Consider the following 22,500-nt stretch of genomic DNA (forward strand, 5'->3'; position numbering starts at 1 on the left):
TTGCATGTGAGCGGGTGTGCTGTTTGTATGTGAGCGGTGGTGCTGTTTGCATATGAGCGGGTGTGCTGTTTGTATGTGAGCGGGTGTGCTGTTTGTATGTGAGCAGGTGTGCTGTTTGCATGTGAGCGAGTGTGCTGTTTGCATGTGAGCGGGTGTGCTGTTTGCATGTGAGCGGTGGTGCTGTTTGCATGTGAGCGGGTGTGTTGTTCAGGTGTGTTTGTATGTGAGTGGGTGTGCTGTTTTCATGTGAGCGAGTGTGCTGTTTGCATGTGAGTGGGTGTGCTGTTTGCATGTGAGCGGGTGTGCTGTTTGTATGTGAGCGGGTGTGCTGTTTGCATGTGAGCGGGTGTGCTGTTTGCATGTGAGCGGGTGTGCTGTTTGCATGTGAGCGGGTGTGCTGTTTGTATGTGAGCGGGTGTGCTGTTTTCATGTGAGCGAGTGTGCTGTTTGCATGTGAGTGGGTGTGCTGTTTGCATGTGAGTGGGTGTGCTGTTTGTATGTGAGCGGTGGTGCTGTTTGCATGTGAGTGGGTGTGCTGTTTGCATGTGAGCGGGTGTGCTGTTTGCCTGTGAGCGGGTGTGCTGTTTGCATGTGAGCGGGTGTGCTGTTTGCATGTGAGCGGGTGTGCTGTTTGCATGTGAGTGGGTGTGCTGTTTGCCTGTGAGCGAGTGTGCTGTTTGCATGTGAGCGGGTGTGCTGTTTGTATGTGAGCGGGTGTGCTGTTTGCCTGTGAGCGGGTGTGCTGTTTGCCTGTGAGCGGTGGTGCTGACGGTCCCCCCCGTGCCCCAGGCCTGCCGCTCTGCTCCCTGGGCCTCATGAAGGACGCGTGGGAGCGTCTGCGCCAGTGCATCAGCCCCAGCACCACGCTCTGCCCCGGGGGCAGCTCCCCCGTCCTGGGCCAGGTCTTCCAGTTCCTGTGCGGGAGCCTCCTGCGGAGCCCCTCCCTCATGGAGCGGGAGCTGGGGGGCCAGGCCGACCCCAAGGCCATCACCCTCGCCATGGCCCAGCAGCAGCAGAGGGCCGAGGTACCGCCAAACCCACCACGGCTATGCCAAACCACTGCCATGTTAAAACACAGAGCTGCTTCAGAGCTGTGTGGAACAGCACATCTCAGCCATGTTAAAACACAGAGCTGCTTCAGAGCTGTGTGGAACAGCACATCTGAGCCATGTTAAAACACAGAGCTGCTTCAGCTGTGTGGAACAGCACATCTCAGCCATGTTAAAACACAGAGCTGCTTCAGAGCTGTGTGGAACAGCACATCTCAGCCATGTTAAAACACAGAGCTGCTCCAGAGCTGTGTGGAACAGCACATCTCAGCCATGTTAAAACACAGAGCTGCTTCAGAGCTGTGTGGAACAGCATATCTCAGCCATGTTAAAACACAGAGCTGCTTCAGAGCTGTGTGCCACTGGGATCAGTTGTTAATCCTGGGTTAAAGGTCGCGGTGGAAAAGCTGTTCCTCTTTAAATGGGAGCCCAGGTTTTTCTCTGAGGAATTATGATTAATAAATCAGTGATTTTGTTATGAATAGGCTGCCATTTTGCATGTTTAACCAGTCAGGCCTGAAATTAATTTTTTGTCTCGAAGTCATTAATTATTTAAAAATTGCCCAGAGGGTAAGAGATTATTTGGACATCCATAGCAGACAAAACTCTCATGAGAGGCCTGGATTACAAATAAGCCTGCATACCTTTCTCTAAGTGGTCATCAAAAATGGAAAACCTTTTGAATTATATATTCACGTTTATGCATAGATTATGGGATGTATATATTTTTTTTAGGCACTACAGAATTTATATAATTTACTTTACTCAGCGTGCAAACAAATATAAACCATTCCATTGTGATTAAAAAAATTTTTTTTATTCACAACAAGGCCATTCCCAGGGCTTCAAAAACGCTTTTCCCCAGCCCACGGATAGTCTGTGGGTGTTGTAACGGGCACTTGGTCCATATTTTCCTCACACCCTGACGCTCCACGGACACACGCAGCTGCCTGTAGAACGCCGTGCTGAGGAGGCACTGCTGTCTCCCCCTGCAGGTGCGGCTGGAGGCGCTGCGGCAGATCTCCTCCTTCCTGTCGGAGATGGAGGAGGAGAAGAGCGGGGGCTCCTCTGCGCCTCCTCGATTCCCCGGCCTCCTGCAGTCGGTGCAGCTGCAGTTCCTCTCCGGCTGCTTCGGCCTGGGCGCGCCCACCACCACCGCCCTGCCCGCCGTCAACGAGAAGATGCACCACTACACCGTAAGCCCCCCCGCCAAATCCCCATCACCCTGTCCCTACCAACGAGAAGATGCACCACAACACTGTAACACCCCCCGCCAAATCCCCATCGCCCTGTCCCTACCAACGAGAAGATGCACCACTACACCGTAAGCCCCCCCGCCAAACTCCCCACCGCCCTGTCCCTACCAACGAGAAGATGCACCACTACACCGTAAGACCCCCCGCCAAACTCCCCACCGCCCTGTCCCTACCAACGAGAAGATGCACCACTACACCGTAAGCCCCCCCGCCAAACTCCCCACCGCCCTGTCCCTACCAACGAGAAGATGCACCACTACACCGTAAGCCCCCCGCCAAACTCCCCACCGCCCTGTCCACTACCAACGAGAAAATGCACCACTACACCGTAACACCCCCCATCGCCCTGTCCCTACCAACGAGAAGATGCACCACTACACCAAAAGACCCCCCGCTGAACTCCCCATCACCCTGTCCCTACCAACGAGAAAATGCACCACAACACCGTAAGACCCCCCGCTGAACTCCCCATCACCCTGTCCCTACCAACGAGAAAATGCACCACAACACCGTGAGACCCCCGCTGAACTCCCCATCACCCTGTCCCTACCAACGAGAAAATGCACCACTACACCGTAACACCCCCCGCTGAACTCCCCATCACCCTGTCCCTACCAACGAGAAGATGCACCACTACACCGTAAGCCCCCCCGCCAAACTCCCCACCGCCCTGTCCCTACCAACGAGAAGATGCACCACTACACCGTAAGACCCCCCGCCAAACTCCCCACCGCCCTGTCCCTACCAACGAGAAGATGCACCACTACACCGTAAGCCCCCCCGCCAAACTCCCCACCGCCCTGTCCACTACCAACGAGAAAATGCACCACTACACCGTAACACCCCCCATCGCCCTGTCCCTACCAACGAGAAGATGCACCACTACACCAAAAGACCCCCCGCTGAACTCCCCATCACCCTGTCCCTACCAACGAGAAAATGCACCACAACACCGTAAGACCCCCCGCTGAACTCCCCATCACCCTGTCCCTACCAACGAGAAAATGCACCACAACACCGTGAGACCCCCGCTGAACTCCCCATCACCCTGTCCCTACCAACGAGAAAATGCACCACTACACCGTAACACCCCCCGCTGAACTCCCCATCACCCTGTCCCTACCAACGAGAAGATGCACCACTACACTGTAACACCCCCCGCTGAACTCCCCATCACCCTGTCCCTACCAACGAGAAGATGCACCACTACACCAAAAGACCCCCCATCACCCTGTCCACTACCAACGAGAAAATGCACCACTACACCGTAACACCCCCCGCCAAATCCCCATCGCCCTGTCCCTACCAACGAGAAGATGCACCTCTACACTGTAAGACCCCCCGCCAAACTCCCCACTGCCCTGTCCCTACCAACGAGAAGATGCACCACTACACCGTAAGACCCCCCGCCAAACTCCCCACTGCCCTGTCCCTACCAACGAGAAGATGCACCACTACACCGTAAGACCCCCCGCCAAACTCCCCACTGCCCTGTCCCTACCAACGAGAAGATGCACCACTACACCGTAAGACCCCCCGCCAAACTCCCCATCACCCTGACCGCCGTCAACGAAAAGATGCACCACTACACCGTAAGACCCCCCGCTGAACTCCCTGTGAATAGTGTGTGAACAGTGGGGGCGTTTCTGGGACGTTAGCGCTACGCTACATTCGCTAGGTTTCCTGCCTGCAGTGTGAAGGGATGGGCGGAGACCTGCCGCCGGTCAGCGTGACGCTCTTGTGTTGTGTCCTCAGTCAGGGACGCACTCTGCTAAGATGTCCACGCAGAGGGACCTGCAGGCTGCAGCGCACAAGCTCTACCAGCAGGTGGTGCGAGTGCTGCAGCAGAAGGTCACCGCGCACAAGGGGCAGACAGGTTTGTGCGCATTTCCCCATGTCCGCTAGCATTGCTAACGGCTGATTTGAGTTTGATCTGGGCTAATTATATGTCATTATGAAGACGGGCATATAGGCGTGTGGTTATAGTGTTTTTCCCTTATGTTTCAGGGTCCTACCAGCATTTGCTCCTGGCCACGGTGTTTGCGCTGAATTTCCACTACAAGCCGGTGGACCTGGTGGTGATCATAAAGTGCGGCGTGCTGGAGATCCTGTCGGCGCTGACGGACAGCACGTGTGTGCTGATGAACCAGCGCTGGCTGGCTGCCTCCGTGTCCGGACACATGCAGCTGAGCGGGGCGGTGAAGCTGGCCAGCGCCCGGCTGCTGCAGATCCTGGCCATCGCTGCCAGGTGAGGGAGCCGCCGTTACCGCTGTTACCACGGTTACTGCCCTTACCGCCGTTACCACGGTTACCGCCATTACCGCCATTACCGCTGTGAGGCCACAGCCTCTGCGCCTGAGCCAATAAGAGCTCTTTATTTATTTGGGGATGTCTGGGTGTGATGGGTTTGTTTTGTGTTGTTTGTTTGACTGTGAGAGAATGTGTTTTTATATATTTTTGCTACTGTTTCTTCGGTCTGTATTTTTTCTTTTATATTTTTATACTTTTATTTCATCTCCAGTATTGTGTTATGTTTTATGGCATTGTGTGTATTTTTATGTATTTTGTTTTTACTGCTGTATGCTCAAAGTGCGACACAGATAAAGTTATTATTTATGGAGACGGCTGCGTTCCGTGCTGTTTGACTGTGTGAGATGGCTCTTATAGAGACACTGTTCTGTGCTGTTTGACTGTGTGAGATGACTCTTATAGAGACTGTTTGACTGTGTGAGATGGCTCTTATAGAGACACTGTTCTGTTTGTTTGTTTGGCAGCTCCTGTGAGGACACCCTCCCGCTGGATGTGCTGCAGGCCCTGATGGACGTGATGTGTGAGCAGCTGCAGTGTCTTCTGCACTTGGTCCACCAGCAGGCGCTAGAGAGCGGGGCCCCCGACGGCACCGACCACAGCACGGGCTCCAACAAAGCCAAACAAGAGAGTGAGAGCTGAATCATACCCTGTAACGCACGGCTACTCTATTCCACTGTCCTTAAACTAACACACCCAGAAAGCCAAACAAGAGAGTGAGAGCTGAATCATACCCTGTAACGCACGACTACTCTATTCCACTGTCCTTAAACTAACACACCAACAAAGCCAAACAAGAGAGTGAGAGCTGAATCATACCCTGTAACGCACGGCTACTCTATTCCACTGTCCTTAAACTAACACACCAACAAAGCCAAACAAGAGAGTGAGAGCTGAATCATACCCTGTAACGCACGACTACTCTATTCCACTGTCCTTAAACTAACACACCCAGAAAGCCAAACAAGAGAGTGAGAGCTGAATCATACCCTGTAACGCACGACTACTCTATTCCACTGTCCTTAAACTAACACACCAACAAAGCCAAACAAGAGAGTGAGAGCTGAATCATACCCTGTAACGCACGACTACTCTATTCCACTGTCCTTAAACTAACACACCCAGAAAGCCAAACAAGAGAGTGAGAGCTGAATCATACCCTGTAACGCACGACTACTCTATTCCACTGTCCTTAAACTAACACACCCAGAAAGCCAAACAAGAGAGAGCTGAATCATACCCTGTAACGCACGGCTACTCTATTCCACTGTCCTTAAACTAACACACCCAGAAAGCCAAACAAGAGAGAGCTGAATCATACCCTGTAACGCACGGCTACTCTATTCCACTGTCCTTAAACTAACACACCCAGAAAGCCAAACAAGAGAGAGCTGAATCATACCCTGTAACGCACGACTACTCTATTCCACTGTCCTTAAACTAACACACCCAGAAAGCCAAACAAGAGAGTGAGCGCTGAATCATACCCTGTAATGCACGACTACTCTATTCCACTGTCCTTAAACTAACACACCAACAAAGCCAAACAAGAGAGTGAGAGCTGAATCATACCCTGTAATGCACGACTACTCTATTCCACTGTCCTTAAACTAACACACCAACAAAGCCAAACAAGAGAGTGAGAGCTGAATCATACCCTGTAACGCACGACTACTCTATTCCACTGTCCTTAAACTAACACACCAACAAAGCCAAACAAGAGAGAGCTGAATCATACCCTGTAATGCACGACTACTCTATTCCACTGTCCTTAAACTAACACACCAACAAAGCCAAACAAGAGAGTGAGAGCTGAATCATACCCTGTAACGCACGACTACTCTATTCCACTGTCCTTAAACTAACACACCAACAAAGCCAAACAAGAGAGAGCTGAATCATACCCTGTAACGCACGACTACTCTATTCCACTGTCCTTAAACTAACACACCCAGAAAGCCAAACAAGAGAGAGCTGAATCATACCCTGTAACGCACGACTACTCTATTCCACTGTCCTTAAACTAACACACCAACAAAGCCAAACAAGAGAGTGAGAGCTGAATCATACCCTGTAACGCACGACTACTCTATTCCACTGTCCTTAAACTAACACACCAACAAAGCCAAACAAGAGAGTGAGAGCTGAATCATACCCTGTAACGCACGACTACTCTATTCCACTGTCCTTAAACTAACACACCCAGAAAGCCAAACAAGAGAGTGAGAGCTGAATCATACCCTGTAACGCACGACTACTCTATTCCACTGTCCTTAAACTAACACACCAACAAAGCCAAACAAGAGAGTGAGAGCTGAATCATACCCTGTAACGCACGACTACTCTGTTCCACTGTCCTTAAACTAACACACCAACAAAGCCAAACAAGAGAGTGAGAGCTGAATCATACCCTGTAACGCACGACTACTCTATTCCACTGTCCTTAAACTAACACACCAACAAAGCCAAACAAGAGAGTGAGAGCTGAATCATACCCTGTAACGCACGACTACTCTATTCCACTGTCCTTAAACTAACACACCCAGAAAGCCAAACAAGAGAGTGAGAGCTGAATTATACCCTCTAATGCACGACTACTCTATTCCACTGTCCTTAAACTAACACACCAACAAAGCCAAACAAGAGAGTGAGAGCTGAATCATACCCTGTAACGCACGACTACTCTATTCCACTGTCCTTAAACTAACACACCCAGAAAGCCAAACAAGAGAGTGAGAGCTGAATCATACCCTGTAACGCACGACTACTCTGTTCCACTGTCCTTAAACTAACACACCAACAAAGCCAAACAAGAGAGTGAGAGCTGAATCATACCCTGTAACGCACGACTACTCTATTCCACTGTCCTTAAACTAACACACCCAGAAAGCCAAACAAGAGAGTGAGAGCTGAATTATACCCTGTAACGCACGGCTACTCTATTCCACTGTCCTTAAACTAACACACCCAACAAAGCCAAACAAGAGAGTGAGAGCGGAATCATACCCTGTAACGCACGACTACTCTATTCCACTGTCCTTAAACTAACACACCAACAAAGCCAAACAAGAGAGTGAGAGCTGAATCATACCCTGTAACGCACGACTACTCTATTCCACTGTCCTTAAACTAACACACCCAGAAAGCCAAACAAGAGAGTGAGAGCTGAATCATACCCTGTAACGCACGACTACTCTATTCCACTGTCCTTAAACTAACACACCAACAAAGCCAAACAAGAGAGAGCTGAATTATACCCTGTAATGCACGACTACTCTATTCCACTGTCCTTAAACTAACACACCCAGAAAGCCAAACAAGAGAGTGAGCGCTGAATTATACCCTGTAATGCACGACTACTCTATTCCACTGTCCTTAAACTAACACACCCAGAAAGCCAAACAAGAGAGTGAGAGCTGAATTATGCCCTGTAACGCACGACTACTCTATTCCACTGTCCTTAAACTAACACACCAAGAACCAAAGGGGGAACTGCATTGGTTCAAAAAAGACTGGGCAATGGATGCTAATGAATAATTGCTTTGGGATCGAAGGCCGTTCAGCTTTTGCACCGGGGTTGCGGGTTGAACTTTGACCCTGGCGTGTGGGTGCTTGCAGAGGGGGAGGTGCCCCGGAGCAGCCGGATCGTGGAGTCCCAGCTGGCGGACTTCTTGGTGTTCCTGCGGAGGATCGTGTCGATCCGCGGCACCAAGCGGGTCACCGCCTTTGGGAAGTGGATCGACCCCCTCATGACCGTCGTGTCCCACAGAGCCACGACAGGTGTGTCGCTCACTTCCCCCGTGTGTTTCCGTTTACTCCCCGTGTGTTTCCGTTTACTCCCCGTGTGTTTCCGTTTACTCCCCGTGTGTTTCCGTTTACTCCCCGTGTGTTTCTGTTTACTCATGTTGTTGTTTTAGCACAGGACTAAGACAGCTGATTCTACTCATCAAGGTCTTGATTAAACACCATGATTAGTTCATTAGTATAATCACGTGTGTTACTGCTGGGTTAAAACGAAAACCTGCACCCACGCCGGCCCTTTTAGGATAAGATTGGACACCTCTGGCTTATGGGGTATTGGGGTTAACGCGCGCGTTTAATTTCAGGCTCCCCGCTTTTCCGGAACTTGCGGACCAAACTGCTGGCTTTCCATATTCTGGAGGCTCTGCTGCCTGCCTGTTCGGACCCAGGACAAATCAAACAGGTGAATCCCAGGGGGCTTTGCTCGTAATTTAAATCCAGGTTGACCTCGTGTCGTTTCACCCGTGCAGGTCTCCCGCCGGTCTGTCGAGCGCTTGGCCAGTGATGGATGGTGATGTGTCTGTGCTCCTCTGCTCCCACTCTCACCAAGCCTCTGCTGTGGCCTCGTGAGATGACAGCACGGCTGTTCATTTCAGCCTCTGGGGAAAAACGCAGGGGCGGTTTAGAGTCCCTTCTCCGTATGGTCGAGTAACGGTCTTCTGTGGTTCTTCGATCTCAGATCGTGTGTCGACTGTTTGGCCTTCTGTCTGCATATATGTGGGAGGAGCACCCGGACGTAAACAGGAATCAAGAACAGACCGATAGCCCACAGAAGGTATTTGCAAACCTGATACTGTTATCGTTGCGTTGTCAGTGCGTGCATCCTGTTTGTGGGAATGGGCCGGACTGTCGTGTGTGTGTCCCAGGGCATCGGGAGGGAGGATGAGTGCATTCCCATCGGCGATTTCTCCTTCGACCCGTACAAGCTGACCTGCTGCTCGCTGGAGAGCGGGAACGTGCTGTCCCACGGGTCCGGGGGGAAGGGCTACGGCCTGGCCACCACCGCCATCACGTCCGGCTGCTTCATCTGGAAGGTAGGGTGCCACATCAGCCAATGAGAATGCACGATCGCCACATCAGCCAATGAGAAACGCACAATCCCACATCAGCCAATGAGAAACACACAATCCCTCATCAGCCAATGAGAAACACACAATCCTACATCAGCCAATGAGAAACGTGCAATCCCACATCAGCCAATGAGAAACGCACAATCCCACATCAGCCAATGAGAAACACACAATCCCTCATCAGCCAATGAGAAGTGCACAATCCCACATCCGCTCATGCACAATCCTACATCAGCCAATGAGAAGTGAATGATCCCACATCCGCCAGTGAGAAACACACAATCCCACATTAGCTAATGAGGGATGTGTGAAAGGGGCTCTTGCCATTGTTCTGTGAGTGTTGCTCCATGCCGTGGTCCGGTGGTCACGCGACTGTCCTTCCCGCAGTTCTACATCACCAAGGAGAACAAGGGCAACGAGGGCACGTGCGTGGGCGTGTCCCGCTGGCCCGTGCGCGACTTCAACCACCGCACCACCACGGACATGTGGCTGTACCGCGCCTACAGTGGGAGCCTGTACCACGGCGGGGAGCTGGGCCGGGCCCTGCCCTCCTTCACCCAGGGGGACACCATCACCTGCATCCTGGACATGGAGGCCCGGACCATCTCCTTCGCCAAGAACAACAAGGTCAGCCCTGGACCGTGGGCGGGGGGGTCACTCTGTCTCTGAGTGGTTGGGTGGGGGGGAGGGGTCTCTCTCTGTGATTGGGTGAGGGGGTCAATCTTTTCTGTGATTGGGTGAGGTGGTCCCTCCCTCTCTGTGTGGTTGGGTGGAGTGGTCCCTCTCTCTCTCTGTGTGATTGGGTGAGGAGTGTCACGCTCTCTCTGTGTGATTGGGTTGGGTAGTCCCTCTCTCTCACTGTGATTGGGTGGAGTGGTTCCTCTCTCTCACTGTGATTGGGTGGGGTAGTCCCTCTCTCCCTCTGTGATTGGGTGGGGTGGTCCCTCTCTCTCTGTGTGATTGGGTTGGGTAGTCCCTCTCTCTCACTGTGATTGGGTGGAGTGGTTCCTCTCTCTCACTGTGATTGGGTGGGATAGTCCCTCTCTCTCACTGTGATTGGGTGGGGTGGTCCCTCTCTCTCTGTGTGGTTGGGTGAGGAGTGTCATGCTCTCTCTGTGATTGGGTGGGGTGGTCCCTCCCTCTCTGTGTGGTTGGGTGGGGTGGTCCCTCTCTCTCTGTGATTGGGTGGGGTGGTCCCTCTCTCTCTGTGATTGGGTGGGGTGGTCCCTCTCTCTCTGTGTGATTGGGTGGGGTGGTCCCTCTCTCTCTGTGTGATTGGGTGGGGTGGTCCCTCTCTCACTGTAATTGGGTGAGGTGGTCCCTCCCTCTCTCTGTGATTGGGTGGGGTGGTCCCTCTCTCTCTGTGATTGGGTTGGTGGGGGTGAAGTGCTTGAACGAGTGTCCACTGCCTCATGCGTATTGTCTGTGATTGACAGGAGCCCAAGCTGGCGTTTGAAGGTGTCGATGCCACGGAGCTGTACCCCTGTGTGTTGTTCTACAGCAGTAACCCTGGGGAGAAAGTGAGTGTACATCAGTCTTCCTAAATTCATTATTCAGGTAGTAAAGCCGATATCTGCTGAAGTTAATGCAGAACCATTACGAAGAGTGAGAATGAGAGATAGCTAGATGGATGGAATGGGAGACTCTATCTCCCTCGGTTTCTGCGGTTTTGACGCAGTGCGTGTGCCTCCAGGTGGCGCTGTGTGAGCTGCAGATGCGGGGCATGCCCAGTGACCTGCTGCCGGGGGAGCCCCTGTGCAGCCCGCGGGCCACGGTCCTGCTGGAGGCGGGCGTGCAGCTGCTGAGACGCCTGCACCTGTGTGAGGGCTGGACCCCCCACATCAACCAGCACATCGAGAGCCGCCTGGAGCTCATCGGGCCTCTGCTCTGTGAGGGAGGGCTGGCCAAGCCGGGTCAGAACATATATATACATATTATACACACGCACACGCGTTCACCAAGCCGGGTCAGAACATATACACACTCATTATATACATACTCATTATATACACGCGCACACACGTTCACCAAGCCGGGTCAGAACACACTCACTCATATACACACGCACGCGTTCACCAAGCCGGGTCAGAACATATATATATACACTCATTATATACACACGCACGCGTTCACCAAGCTGGGTCAGAACATATATATATACACTCATTATATACACACGCACGCGTTCACCAAGCCGGGTCAGAACATATATATATACACTCATTATATACACACGCACACGCGTTCACCAAGCCGGGTCAGAATATATACACACTCATTATATACACACGCACACGCGTTCACCAAGCCGGGTCAGGGACTCGCACGCATTACATACACGTGCACACACATGCAAACGTTCACACACGTTCCCTGATGTGCTCACATACACAGTTCTTAGCTGTCCATCGTGGTCCATCATCCATGAACCCTGCTGACTGAATCCCTCCTCTCCTCCATATGAACCGTGCTGACTGAATCCCTCCTCTCTCCTCCATATGAACCGTGCTGACTGAATCCCTCCTCTCCTCCATATGAACCGTGCTGACTGAATCCCTCCCCTCTCCTCCATATGAACCGTGCTGACTGAATCACTCCTCTTTCCTCCATATGAACCCTGCCGACTGAATCACTCCTCTCTCCTGCATATGAACCGTGCTGACTGAATCCCTCCCCTCTCCTCCATATGAACCCTTCTGACTGAATCACTCCTCTCCTCCATATGAACCGTGCTGACTGAATCACTCCTCTCCTCCATATGAACCGTGCTGACTGAATCCCTCCTCTCCTCCATATGAACCGTGCTGACTGAATCCCTCCTCTCCTGCATATGAACCCTGCTGACTGAATCACTCCCCTCTCCTCCATATGAACCGTGCTGACTGAATCCCTCCCCTCTCCTCCATATGAACCGTGCTGACTGAATCACTCCTCTTTCCTCCATATGAACCCTGCCGACTGAATCACTCCTCTCTCCTGCATATGAACCGTGCTGACTGAATCCCTCCCCTCTCCTCCATATGAACCGTGCTGACTGAATCCCTCCCCTCTCCTCCATATGAACCCTTCTGACTGAATCCCTCCTCTCCTCCATATGAACCGTGCTGACTGAATCCCTCCTCTCCTCCATATGAACCGTGCTGACTGAATCCCTCCTCTCCTCCATATGAACCGTGCTGACTGAATCCCTCCTCTCCTCCATATGAACCGTGCTGACTGAATCACTCCTCTCTCCTCCATATGAACCATGCTGACTGAATCACTCCTCTCTCCTGCATATGAACCATGCTGACTGAATCACTCCTCTCTCCTCCATATGAACCGTGCTGACTGAATCACTCCTCTCTCCTCCATATGAACCGTGCTGACTGAATCCCTCCTCTCTCCTCCATATGAACCGTGCTGACTGAATCACTCCTCTCCTCCATATGAATCGTGCTGACTGAATCACTCCTCTCTCCTCCATATGAACCCTTCTGACTGCATCCCTCCCCTCTGGTCCTGCAGGCGTGTCCCTCGGTAAGCGGGGCCTGGAGGAGGAGGCTCTGGGGGAGGTGGCCCCGGGCCCCTCAGCCCTCTCGGAGCCGCAGCTGGGCGCTCTGTGCCGGGAGGTGTGGCCCGTGCTGGCGCTGATCGGGGGCGTGGACAGCGGGCTTCGGGCCGGGGGGCTCTGTCTGCACAAGCCCAGCGGCCGCAGGGCCACCCTGCTGGGGGTGCTGCAGGAGGGCAGCCCCCTCGCCAAGCTGCAGTGGGAGGAGGCAGAGCTCACTGTCAGGTACTACATACATGTACGCACACTCACACACACACACACACACACACATTCACACACACACACACACACACACACACACACACACACACACACACACACTCACATGTACACACACACACACACACACACACACACACACACACTCACACACACACACACAGAAACACACAGAAACACACAAAACCAGCCTGTCTGGTCTTTTCTGCATAATCGTTGTCTGAAATGAAGAGGCAATGTATTGTCTGTTTATGATTTCTTTACCAAGACCGATTGTTTCAGAATTATAGTATTGTTTTTCTTGTCAGAAAGCTAGAATTTCATTGCTGCAGGCATGAAATAGCATGTAGCATGTATGCATGCTTGTGTCGTTAAAGTTGAGAATCACATTTTCATTTGAGCAGTCTGTCTTTGAGTTAATTTCCCTTTCTGCGCATTTCTTCTACCATTCTGTTAATTCCCTGCCGATTTCACTCACCTGATCATTTTGCTTTCTTTCCCTTCTTTTCTCTTTTTTCCCCCCCATCCGCCCATCCTCTTCCGCCCATCCTCTTCCGCCCATCCTCCTCCGCCCATCCTCCACCTCAATCCTCCTCCGCCCATCCTCCACCTCTCATTCTCCTCCGCCCATCCTCCACCTCAATCCTCCTCCGCCATCCTCCACCTCAATCCTCCTCCGCCATCCTCCACCTCAATCCTCCTCCGCCCATCCTCCACCTCTCATTCTCCTCCGCCCATCCTCCACCTCAATCCTCCTCCGCCCATCCTCCTCCGCCCATCCTCCACCTCAATCCTCCTCCGCCCATCCTCCTCCGCCCATCCTCCACCTCAATCCTCCTCCGCCCATCCTCCTCCGCCCATCCTCCACCTCAATCCTCCTCCGCCATCCTCCACCTCTCATCCTCCACCTCTCATCCTCCTCCGCCCATCCTCCTCCGCCCATCCTCCACCTCAATCCTCCTCCGCCAATCCTCCACCTCCCATGCTCCTCCTCCCGCCCCGCTGTTGCATGTTGCGCGTCTCCTCGCACTAACCGAAGCTTCCTGAACTCTTGGTCTCCCAGCGACACGCCGGTGTCGGCCCTGGAGCCGAGCGACGTCCCTCAGCTGGACGTGTCCCGCCTGCGGGGTCTCAAACCGGGCGTGCTGCTGGACCTCATCTTCCTGAGCGGCACCCTGGAGGAGCAGGCCCCCGCGGGGCCTCCGGGGCCCCGGCCGCCCGCCCGCCGCACCGAGCTGGAGCGCCGTCTGGACCAGGACATCGCCCGCGTGATGGCCGACGAGGAGGCCGCGGGGGGCGTGCCGGAGGAGGGCGACGGGGAGGAGGCGCGGGCCGGAGGCCCGGAGGAGCGGGAGCCCCCCGCGGAGTCTCCCGGCACCGATAACGAGGGCCCCGCCGAGCAGGAGGACCCCCGCTGCGCCCCGCCGGAGGTGGCGTCGGCCCCCCCGCCCTCCCGCCCCGACCTGCTCTCCCTGGAGCTGCGCGCCGTGCGTCTGTCCTACCTCCTGCTGGGGGCGCTCAAGGCCCTGGCCGTCATCCTGAGCTGCGGGAGGTTCACCGACCTGCTGCTGGCGCCCAAGAGCCCGCCCGCGGCCCCCAGGAGCCCCGAGCCGGGCCGGGAGGACGGGGCGGAGCTGCGCTCCGTGCTGCAGTTCGTGGTGCGCAGCATGGTGAAGTGGGCGGTCCGGCCCTGCCCCATCAGCCAGGGCGCCTCGCTGGCCGACCTGGAGAGGGCGCAGGTCATGATCTTCAAGGGCGCGCTCAACCAGCTGCAGGAGGACTCCGGGGCCCGGGACCGCAAGGGTAGGGCTAGGGCACGCTCCGCATCTTCAGCCTGTTCTCAGTCCCCCGTTTTGCATGCCTTTACGTGCAGGGTTGGGTACCTGTGGCAGCGTTTCCCAGACAACCAGTTCATATCAGACCAACATGGATTTCTGTGCTTCATTTCAGGCAGCTTTAATGCCTGAGCTAGGGACTGAACTATCCACTGTGTTGTACTGCCATCTGGTGCCCTGAAACAGAAGCACCGCTCTCTCCCATGGCCCTGCCACGCTCCTTCTCTAGCTAATGTTACACTCTCTCTGACTGTTAACGTTAGACTCGGTCAAAATGTCAAAAGCGAAACTATATATATTATAAGCATTGCCTTTACAATAAAAAATAAAAAAAGGCATTCTTTAATGTTGTCATTTGCTCTTTGTTTTTAGTTTAGGCGCCGGTACGGTTTGAAAAGCGCGCCCTCTGACCCCTGACCCCTCTGACCTCTGCAGATTCGGGCCCGCCCTCGTCCTCCCAGCCCGTGTCCAAGTCCTCCAGCACGGTGTCTCTGTACAGCAACACCTCAGAAGGGCCGGCCGGGCTGGGCCAGTCCCACAGCGCCTCAGAAGGGCCAGCCGGACTGGGCCAGTCCAACAGCGCCTCGGCCTCCTCGTCCAGCAACGACCTGGCAGCCTCCCTGCTGTCCGCCCTGCAGGCCGACGGCCTGGAGAACTTCAACCCCTTCCTGCCCATCAACCTGCTGCAGTGAGTACCGCACCTCCATCTCCCGTCTTCCCCACACCCCCTGCAGTGAGTACCTCACCCTATTCCACCCCAAACCCCCTGCAGTGAGTACCTCACCCCCATCTTCCCCAAACCCCCTGCAGTGAGTACCTCACCCCCGTCTTCCCCAAACCCCCTGCAGTGAGTACCTCACCCCCATCTTCCCCACACCCCCTGCAGTGAGTACCTCACCCCCGTCTTCCCCAAACCCCCTGCAGTGAGTACCTCACCCCCGTCTTCCCCAAACCCCCTGCAGTGAGTACCTCACCCCCGTCTTCCCCAAACCCCCTGCAGTGAGTACCTCACCCCCATCTTCCCCAAACCCCGTGCAGTGAGTACCTCACCCCCATCTTCCACACACCCTGCAGTGAGTTCCTCACCCCCATCTTCCACACACCCTGCTCCTCATTCCCATCTTCCCCAAACCCCCTGCAGTGAGTACCTCACCCCCATCTTCCACACACCCAGCTCCTCACCCCCATCCTCCCCACACCCTGCAGTGAGTACCTCACCCCATCTTCCCCACCCCCCGCAGTGAGTACCTCACCCCCATCTTCCCCAAACCCCCTGCAGTGAGTACCTCACCCCCATCTTCCACACACCCTGCTCCTCACCCCCATCTTCCACACACCCTGCTCCTCACCCCCGTCTTCCCCACACCCTGCAGTGAGTACCTCACCCCCCCATCTTCCACACACCCTGCTCCTCACCCCCATCTTCCCCACACTCTGCAGTGAGTACCTCACTCCCCCATCTTCCCCACACCCTGCTCCTCACCCCCATCTTCCCCACACCCTGCAGTGAGTACCTCACCCCCATCTTCCCCACACCCTACAGTGAGTACCTCACCCCTTCCTCCTGCAGTGAGTACCTCACCTTATTCCACCCCACCAACCTCCGGCAGTGAATATCTTGGATCTGAAGGAGGAGAACCAGAAACAACCTGTTTGTTACTCACCCATTTTGTTCACCTGTCACCTCACACATTTAGGTCTGGATGGATAAATGGTTTGCACACACTATACAAGCACCGGGGGTGTTGCTTTTGGGACAGTGTTTCTATCTGATGAAGTTACTGTAAACAGACCAGTATGTGTCTCTGTGAGTGAGGAGGTCTCTGGGCTCAGTCATGCATGCTGTATACAGTATGCACTCCTGTGAGTGAGGAGGTCTCTGGGCTCAGTCATGCTGTATACAGTATGCACTCCTGTGAGTGAGGAGGTCTCTGGGCTCAGTCATGCTGTATACAGTATGCACTCCTGTGAGTGAGGAGGTCTCTGGGCTCAGTCATGCTGTATACAGTATGCACTCCTGTGAGTGAGGAGGTCTCTGGGCTCAGTCATGCTGTATACAGTATGCACTCCTGTGAGTGAGGAGGTATCTGGGCTCAGTCATGCTGTATACAGTATGCACTCCTGTGAGTGAGGAGGTCTCTGGGCTCAGTCATGCTGTATACAGTATGCACTCCTGTGAGTGAGGAGGTATCTGGGCTCAGTCATGCTGTGTACAGTATGTACTCCTGTGAGTGAGAAGGTCTCTGGGCTCAGTCATGCTGTATACAGTATGCACTCCTGTGAGTGAGGAGGTCTCTGGGCTCAGTCATGCTGTATACAGTATGCACTCCTGTGAGTGAGGAGGTCTCTGGGCTCAGTCATGCTGTATACAGTATGTGTCTCTGTGAGTGAGGAGGTCTCTGCGCTCAGTCATGCTGTGTACAGTATGCACTCCTGTGAGTGAGGAGGTCTCTGGGCTCAGTCATGCTGTATACAGTATGCACTCCTGTGAGTGAGGAGGTCTCTGGGCTCAGTCATGCTGTATACAGTATGCACTCCTGTGAGTGAGGAGGTCTCTGCGCTCAGTCATGCTGTGTACAGTATGCACTCCTGTGAGTGAGGAGGTCTCTGGGCTCAGTCATGCTGTATACAGTATGCACTCCTGTGAGTGAGGAGGTCTCTGGGCTCAGTCATGCTGTATACAGTATGCACTCCTGTGAGTGAGGAGGTCTCTGGGCTCAGTCATGCTGTATACAGTATGCACTCCTGTGAGTGAGGAGGTCTCTGGGCTCAGTCATGCTGTATACAGTATGCACTCCTGTGAGTGAGGAGGTCTCTGCGCTCAGTCATGCTGTATACAGTATGCACTCCTGTGAGTGAGGAGGTCTCTGGGCTCAGTCATGCTGTATACAGTATGCACTCCTGTGAGTGAGGAGGTCTCTGGGCTCAGTCATGCTGTATACAGTATGCACTCCTGTGAGTGAGGAGGTCTCTGGGCTCAGTCATGTTGTATACAGTATGCACTCCTGTGAGTGAGGAGGTCTCTGGGCTCAGTCATGCTGTATACAGTATGCACTCCTGTGAGTGAGGAGGTCTCTGGGCTCAGTCATGCTGTATACAGTATGCACTCCTGTGAGTGAGGAGGTCTCTGGGCTCAGTCATGCTGTATACAGTATGCACTCCTGTGAGTGAGGAGGTCTCTGGGCTCAGTCATGCTGTATACAGTATGTGTCTCTGTGAGTGAGGAGGTCTCTGGGCTCAGTCATGCTGTATACAGTATGTGTCTCTGTGAGTGAGGAGGTCTCTGGGCTCAGTCATGCTGTATACAGTATGTGTCTCTGTGAGTGAGGAGGTCTCTGGGCTCAGTCATGCTGTATACAGTATGCACTCCTGTGAGTGAGGAGGTCTCTGGGCTCAGTCATGCTGTATACAGTATGTGTCTCTGTGAGTGAGGAGGTCTCTGGGCTCAGTCATGCTGTATACAGTATGCACTCCTGTGAGTGAGGAGGTCTCTGGGCTCAGTCATGCTGTATACAGTATGCACTCCTGTGAGTGAGGAGGTCTCTGGGCTCAGTCATGCATGCTGTATACAGTATGTGCCTCTGTGAGTGTCTGGAGCTCTTCATCAGGTCTGCTGATTTGTTCAGTCTGGCTGCTGGTAGGTACTTCCTGCCTGTGTTTATAAGCCTGCTGTATGTGCGGGTAATGTGTGACCTCTGACCTCTGACCTCTGTATCCCGCCATTAAACGGCGGGCTGGTCGACCCCGTGGGCCTCCACTCATCACGGTAGAGCTTGTTTTAAATGTAGCCAGCAGTTTTGCCCAAGAATAGCACAACCATGACCCACATTACCTTTACAGTAATAATAAAAAAACGTGTTTCTGTTCATGATTAATAACCATGGATATGGGAGTGGAGTAGGCAATAATAGTACTGTCATGCCATATGTTTCACGAGGTCCAATGTAGCAGGATGAATGGTTTTATTTTGTGGACACATTGATAAGATGTGTGTGTGAGAAACTGTAGAGAAATGCGTATTTCAATGACGCAGTCTTTAATAAACTTCCTCTGTGGGTTGTGTAAATATGAATAACACAGAGTGTATGTCATGATAAATGTTGATGAAAATAATAATCTTCTGTGGGCCCACGTACCCTGAATGTAATGTTTAACAGAATTAAGTAGAGTACATTATGTAGAGTATATATATATATTTTCTTGTGCAGAGTGTATTATTCTTGCCCTGTACTGAATGCCCAGGGGAGGCGTGTCGTACAGTTATGAGAAAACCGCGGCCAGCAGACCGCGGCCAGCAGATCTCTGACAGGTTATCCGCGGCGTCACAGACGGTCTGCTCTCCGCTCTGTGAACGGGGCCTCAGCCACAGCCTCTAATCATACAGCGTTATTGATTCTCACAGATGTGAACCGCGGAAGCGTGAAGCCTTAAGACTTGGAAAGTGGCGTTTTAAAGGTCCCGTGAGGTTTGGGTCGTTAGAGGAATCTGCGGGTAATTCGCTCCGTCAGCTCCGGGCTGCTGTGTGAACAGGGGCCTGCGTTTCTGCTGGCCAGCTGTGAAAACCTACCCCACGACCACTTCCTGTACAGTGCAGTACGATAGTGTGTGCATTCTATGGGCAGAGTAAAGAACTGTTACAAAATAACAGCCCCCAAAGCCTTGCATCTTGCTTCATTAATGGTTTATACAATTTAATTGATATTATTTAATGTAAATATTCATGGCAATTTGTTTTTAATAGTTTTATAAAAACATGTAATCTGTCAATTTAATTATGTGCTAACCTGTAAAGGAGTTATGACATTACTGCACGTAAATTAGCCTCTAATTATACTAATGCCTTAGTATAACACATATCAATAAAGAGCGTATATCAGTGTATATCAGTCATCTTGTAACTCTCTTGGTTGACTGGTGGATTGTGAGGCAGAGAGGGTGGATCAAGTGGGTGGATTGGGGGGGCAGGTCAGGGGTGGTGGTGGGTTATGGGGCAGGTCAGGGGTGGTGGTGGGTCATGGGGCAGGTCAGGGGTGGTGGTGGGTTATGGGGCAGGTCAGGGGTGGTGGTGGGTTATGGGGCAGGTCAGGGGTGGTGGTGGGTCATGGGGCAGGTCAGGGGTGGTGGTGGGTTATGGGGCAGGTCAGGGGTGGTGGTGGGTTATGGGGCAGGTCTGGGGTGGGGTTTTTTTGGGGGGTGGGGGGGCGGTTCACGGGGCAGGTCAGGAGACAGGACGGACATCACTGACTCCCTGGGTGTTTCTGCCTCAGATCCATGTCAGTCAGCGGCGCGGAGGAGAAGCAGAGGACAGGTAAGTGGCCGCAGCCCGCCGTGGACACTAACCCCCCCCTCGGTCTGTGATTCTGCAGCTCTGCCTGCCTAACCACTGACACCCACAGACAGACCCACAGACCTCCTGTCCGTTGTGCTCTGGAGCTCTCTGCGTGGGGCGTGTGGGGGCTTGCGCCTCTCAGGCTGCGGGGGGGAATGGCTCTCCGTGCGCTCGATAGCAGCCCTGCCTCTCTGTGTCTTGGCTTCTTCTAGGAGGATGGTGCTAGCGCGGTTCCCCACGCTGGCCAGCCTGATAAATAACCCCATGTTGCACCCGGGCTTTGCCGTGGCCGGGCCGGGGCCCGCGTCCGGCTGCGAGGTTTTCTCCGACCCGCAGCCCGCCTTCCTGGAAGCCTGCGGCAGGGCCCGGATCCGCGCGGGTAAGCCCCGGGCCGCCGCGGACACCACCGCCCGCCCCCCCCGCCTCAGCCGTCTGCTCCGGCGCCCCGGCTCATCTCCGCTCCGCAGCGGCGCGTCGTATGTCATGACGCGTGACGTGTCGTGACGTGTCGTGACGCGTCGCGTTTCGATCGATGTTCAGGACTTCGCTTTCCTACCGTCGCCTAAAAGAAAAGCCCTTTGTGAAAATATCATTTTGTCTGTGTAGGCCAGGGGTCGGCAACCCTGGTTCCTGGAGAGCCGCAGGGCGCGCTGGCTTTCGTCTCCACCTTAAAATAAGCAGCCGATTCAGACCCAAGAAACCAGGTGAGGCGAGTTAACTGTGTAATCGACGGCTTTCATTGATCAATTAATGCCAAGTAACAACGAAAGCCGGCACGCCCTGCGGCTCTCCAGGACCAGGGTTGCCGACCCCTGGTGTAGGCGATGTATAGGCAAATATATCGCCGTAACGAAACATGAGATGAATACTTTAGGTGGTTACGTTGTCAGCCACCTTTGACTCGAGCAACACTTTTCAGCGTGTGCTCTCTATAGCTGTTCATTCAGCGCCCGATTACTGGTCTGCACCAATCAAAATGCGACGCGTCACTCAACGTCACTAGGCAACAGAGATGCGAGGACCCCGAGCAGATGGCAGACTAGCGCCGGATAAACAAACGACCACACCCATAGAGATGAAGGGAGAGGAAGGGAGGGACTCCAGTGTCTCGCTGTAGCGCAGAACAAAATGGCTGCCTGCTTGTGTTCGTTCCCCCATGTCGGCAGCGTGTGGTATTAACCGTTTGCCATTTGGGTGCTCGCTCAGTGCACTGTGTGTGGTGTGGCCAAGTGCATGATGTCCTGTGCGTTCACTCACACCATTTCTGTGGTACTTTAAGTAAATGTAATTAAAACACTAAATGCTGAGGGCCTTTGATAGATGCCCCTTGGTTACTATAGTTTCTTAAACTATTATAATATTATAATACTAATTGATAAATCTCATAGTTATCAAACTATAATACTGTTTTACTTGTAATGATTATTTATCGTTCTGCATTATGTAGAGACTTTGTAATGTTACAGGATCTTCTAAAAGCCTCCTGATCATGTAGCTTTGAGAAAATAGGGGGTACCTTTTTTTATCCGGTTTAATTTGGTGGGAATCTAGCTGTGACTTAATTTTGTATTATGTATATTAGGGATGTACAGATTATGCGAATAATGGATGATTTGGATCAATGGATCAAATCTTGTATGATTTTATTTCTATTGAGTGTTTGTTTTTTTTTCCCCTAAAATTCCAGAACGGCCTCAAATGTTTGTTCCCGTACGGTTGCTAGAAATGGGCTTCTCTGTGAGACATATCTACAAAGCCATGGAGGCAGCAGGTATTCTGTAAAACTGGGTCCTATTTTTTCACTGAATCACTCAATCAAACTGCTGCTACACTGGCTAAAGTGACTTGTGTGCATTTGAAGTTTACCAGCAAAATACCCGCATTAACATATTTTTTTTAAACTGCCAAATAAAGGACTGAATTCAGATATATGCATTATTAAATTATCTCTGATAAATATTGTTTTACAGTTTTACAGTTTTCTATAGTGAGCAGGGGGGAAGTAGCAATAGTTACAAAGTAAAGATTCCATAACTATTGTAGTTAAATAAAAGAAAAAAAGCTATGCATGTTCATCATAA

At 52.8% G+C, this 22,500-nt stretch overlaps 1 protein-coding gene across 7 annotated transcripts in view; it reads left to right on the plus strand.

Moving 5' to 3' along the window:
- The window catches only part of LOC133141669 (probable E3 ubiquitin-protein ligase HERC1), a 93,474-nt gene that overhangs the window by 35,524 nt on the left and 35,450 nt on the right, over positions 1 to 22,500 (plus strand). For all 7 annotated transcript variants that reach the window (XM_061262260.1, XM_061262265.1, XM_061262267.1 and 4 more), the window contains exons 26-42: positions 790 to 1,025; positions 2,045 to 2,245; positions 4,061 to 4,181; positions 4,313 to 4,553; positions 5,080 to 5,243; positions 8,231 to 8,392; positions 8,719 to 8,816; positions 9,093 to 9,188; positions 9,280 to 9,447; positions 9,871 to 10,110; positions 10,920 to 11,003; positions 11,177 to 11,396; positions 12,991 to 13,258; positions 14,295 to 15,058; positions 15,526 to 15,778; positions 20,358 to 20,398; positions 22,107 to 22,190. In XM_061262260.1, coding sequence (XP_061118244.1) covers positions 790 to 1,025; positions 2,045 to 2,245; positions 4,061 to 4,181; positions 4,313 to 4,553; positions 5,080 to 5,243; positions 8,231 to 8,392; positions 8,719 to 8,816; positions 9,093 to 9,188; positions 9,280 to 9,447; positions 9,871 to 10,110; positions 10,920 to 11,003; positions 11,177 to 11,396; positions 12,991 to 13,258; positions 14,295 to 15,058; positions 15,526 to 15,778; positions 20,358 to 20,398; positions 22,107 to 22,190 — 3,441 coding nt within the window. The remainder of the gene's footprint in view (positions 1 to 789; positions 1,026 to 2,044; positions 2,246 to 4,060; positions 4,182 to 4,312; positions 4,554 to 5,079; positions 5,244 to 8,230; positions 8,393 to 8,718; positions 8,817 to 9,092; positions 9,189 to 9,279; positions 9,448 to 9,870; positions 10,111 to 10,919; positions 11,004 to 11,176; positions 11,397 to 12,990; positions 13,259 to 14,294; positions 15,059 to 15,525; positions 15,779 to 20,357; positions 20,399 to 22,106; positions 22,191 to 22,500) is intronic.

The sequence above is a fragment of the Conger conger genome, chromosome 12, assembly GCF_963514075.1.
Source record: "Conger conger chromosome 12, fConCon1.1, whole genome shotgun sequence".
NCBI lineage: Eukaryota > Metazoa > Chordata > Actinopteri > Anguilliformes > Congridae > Conger > Conger conger.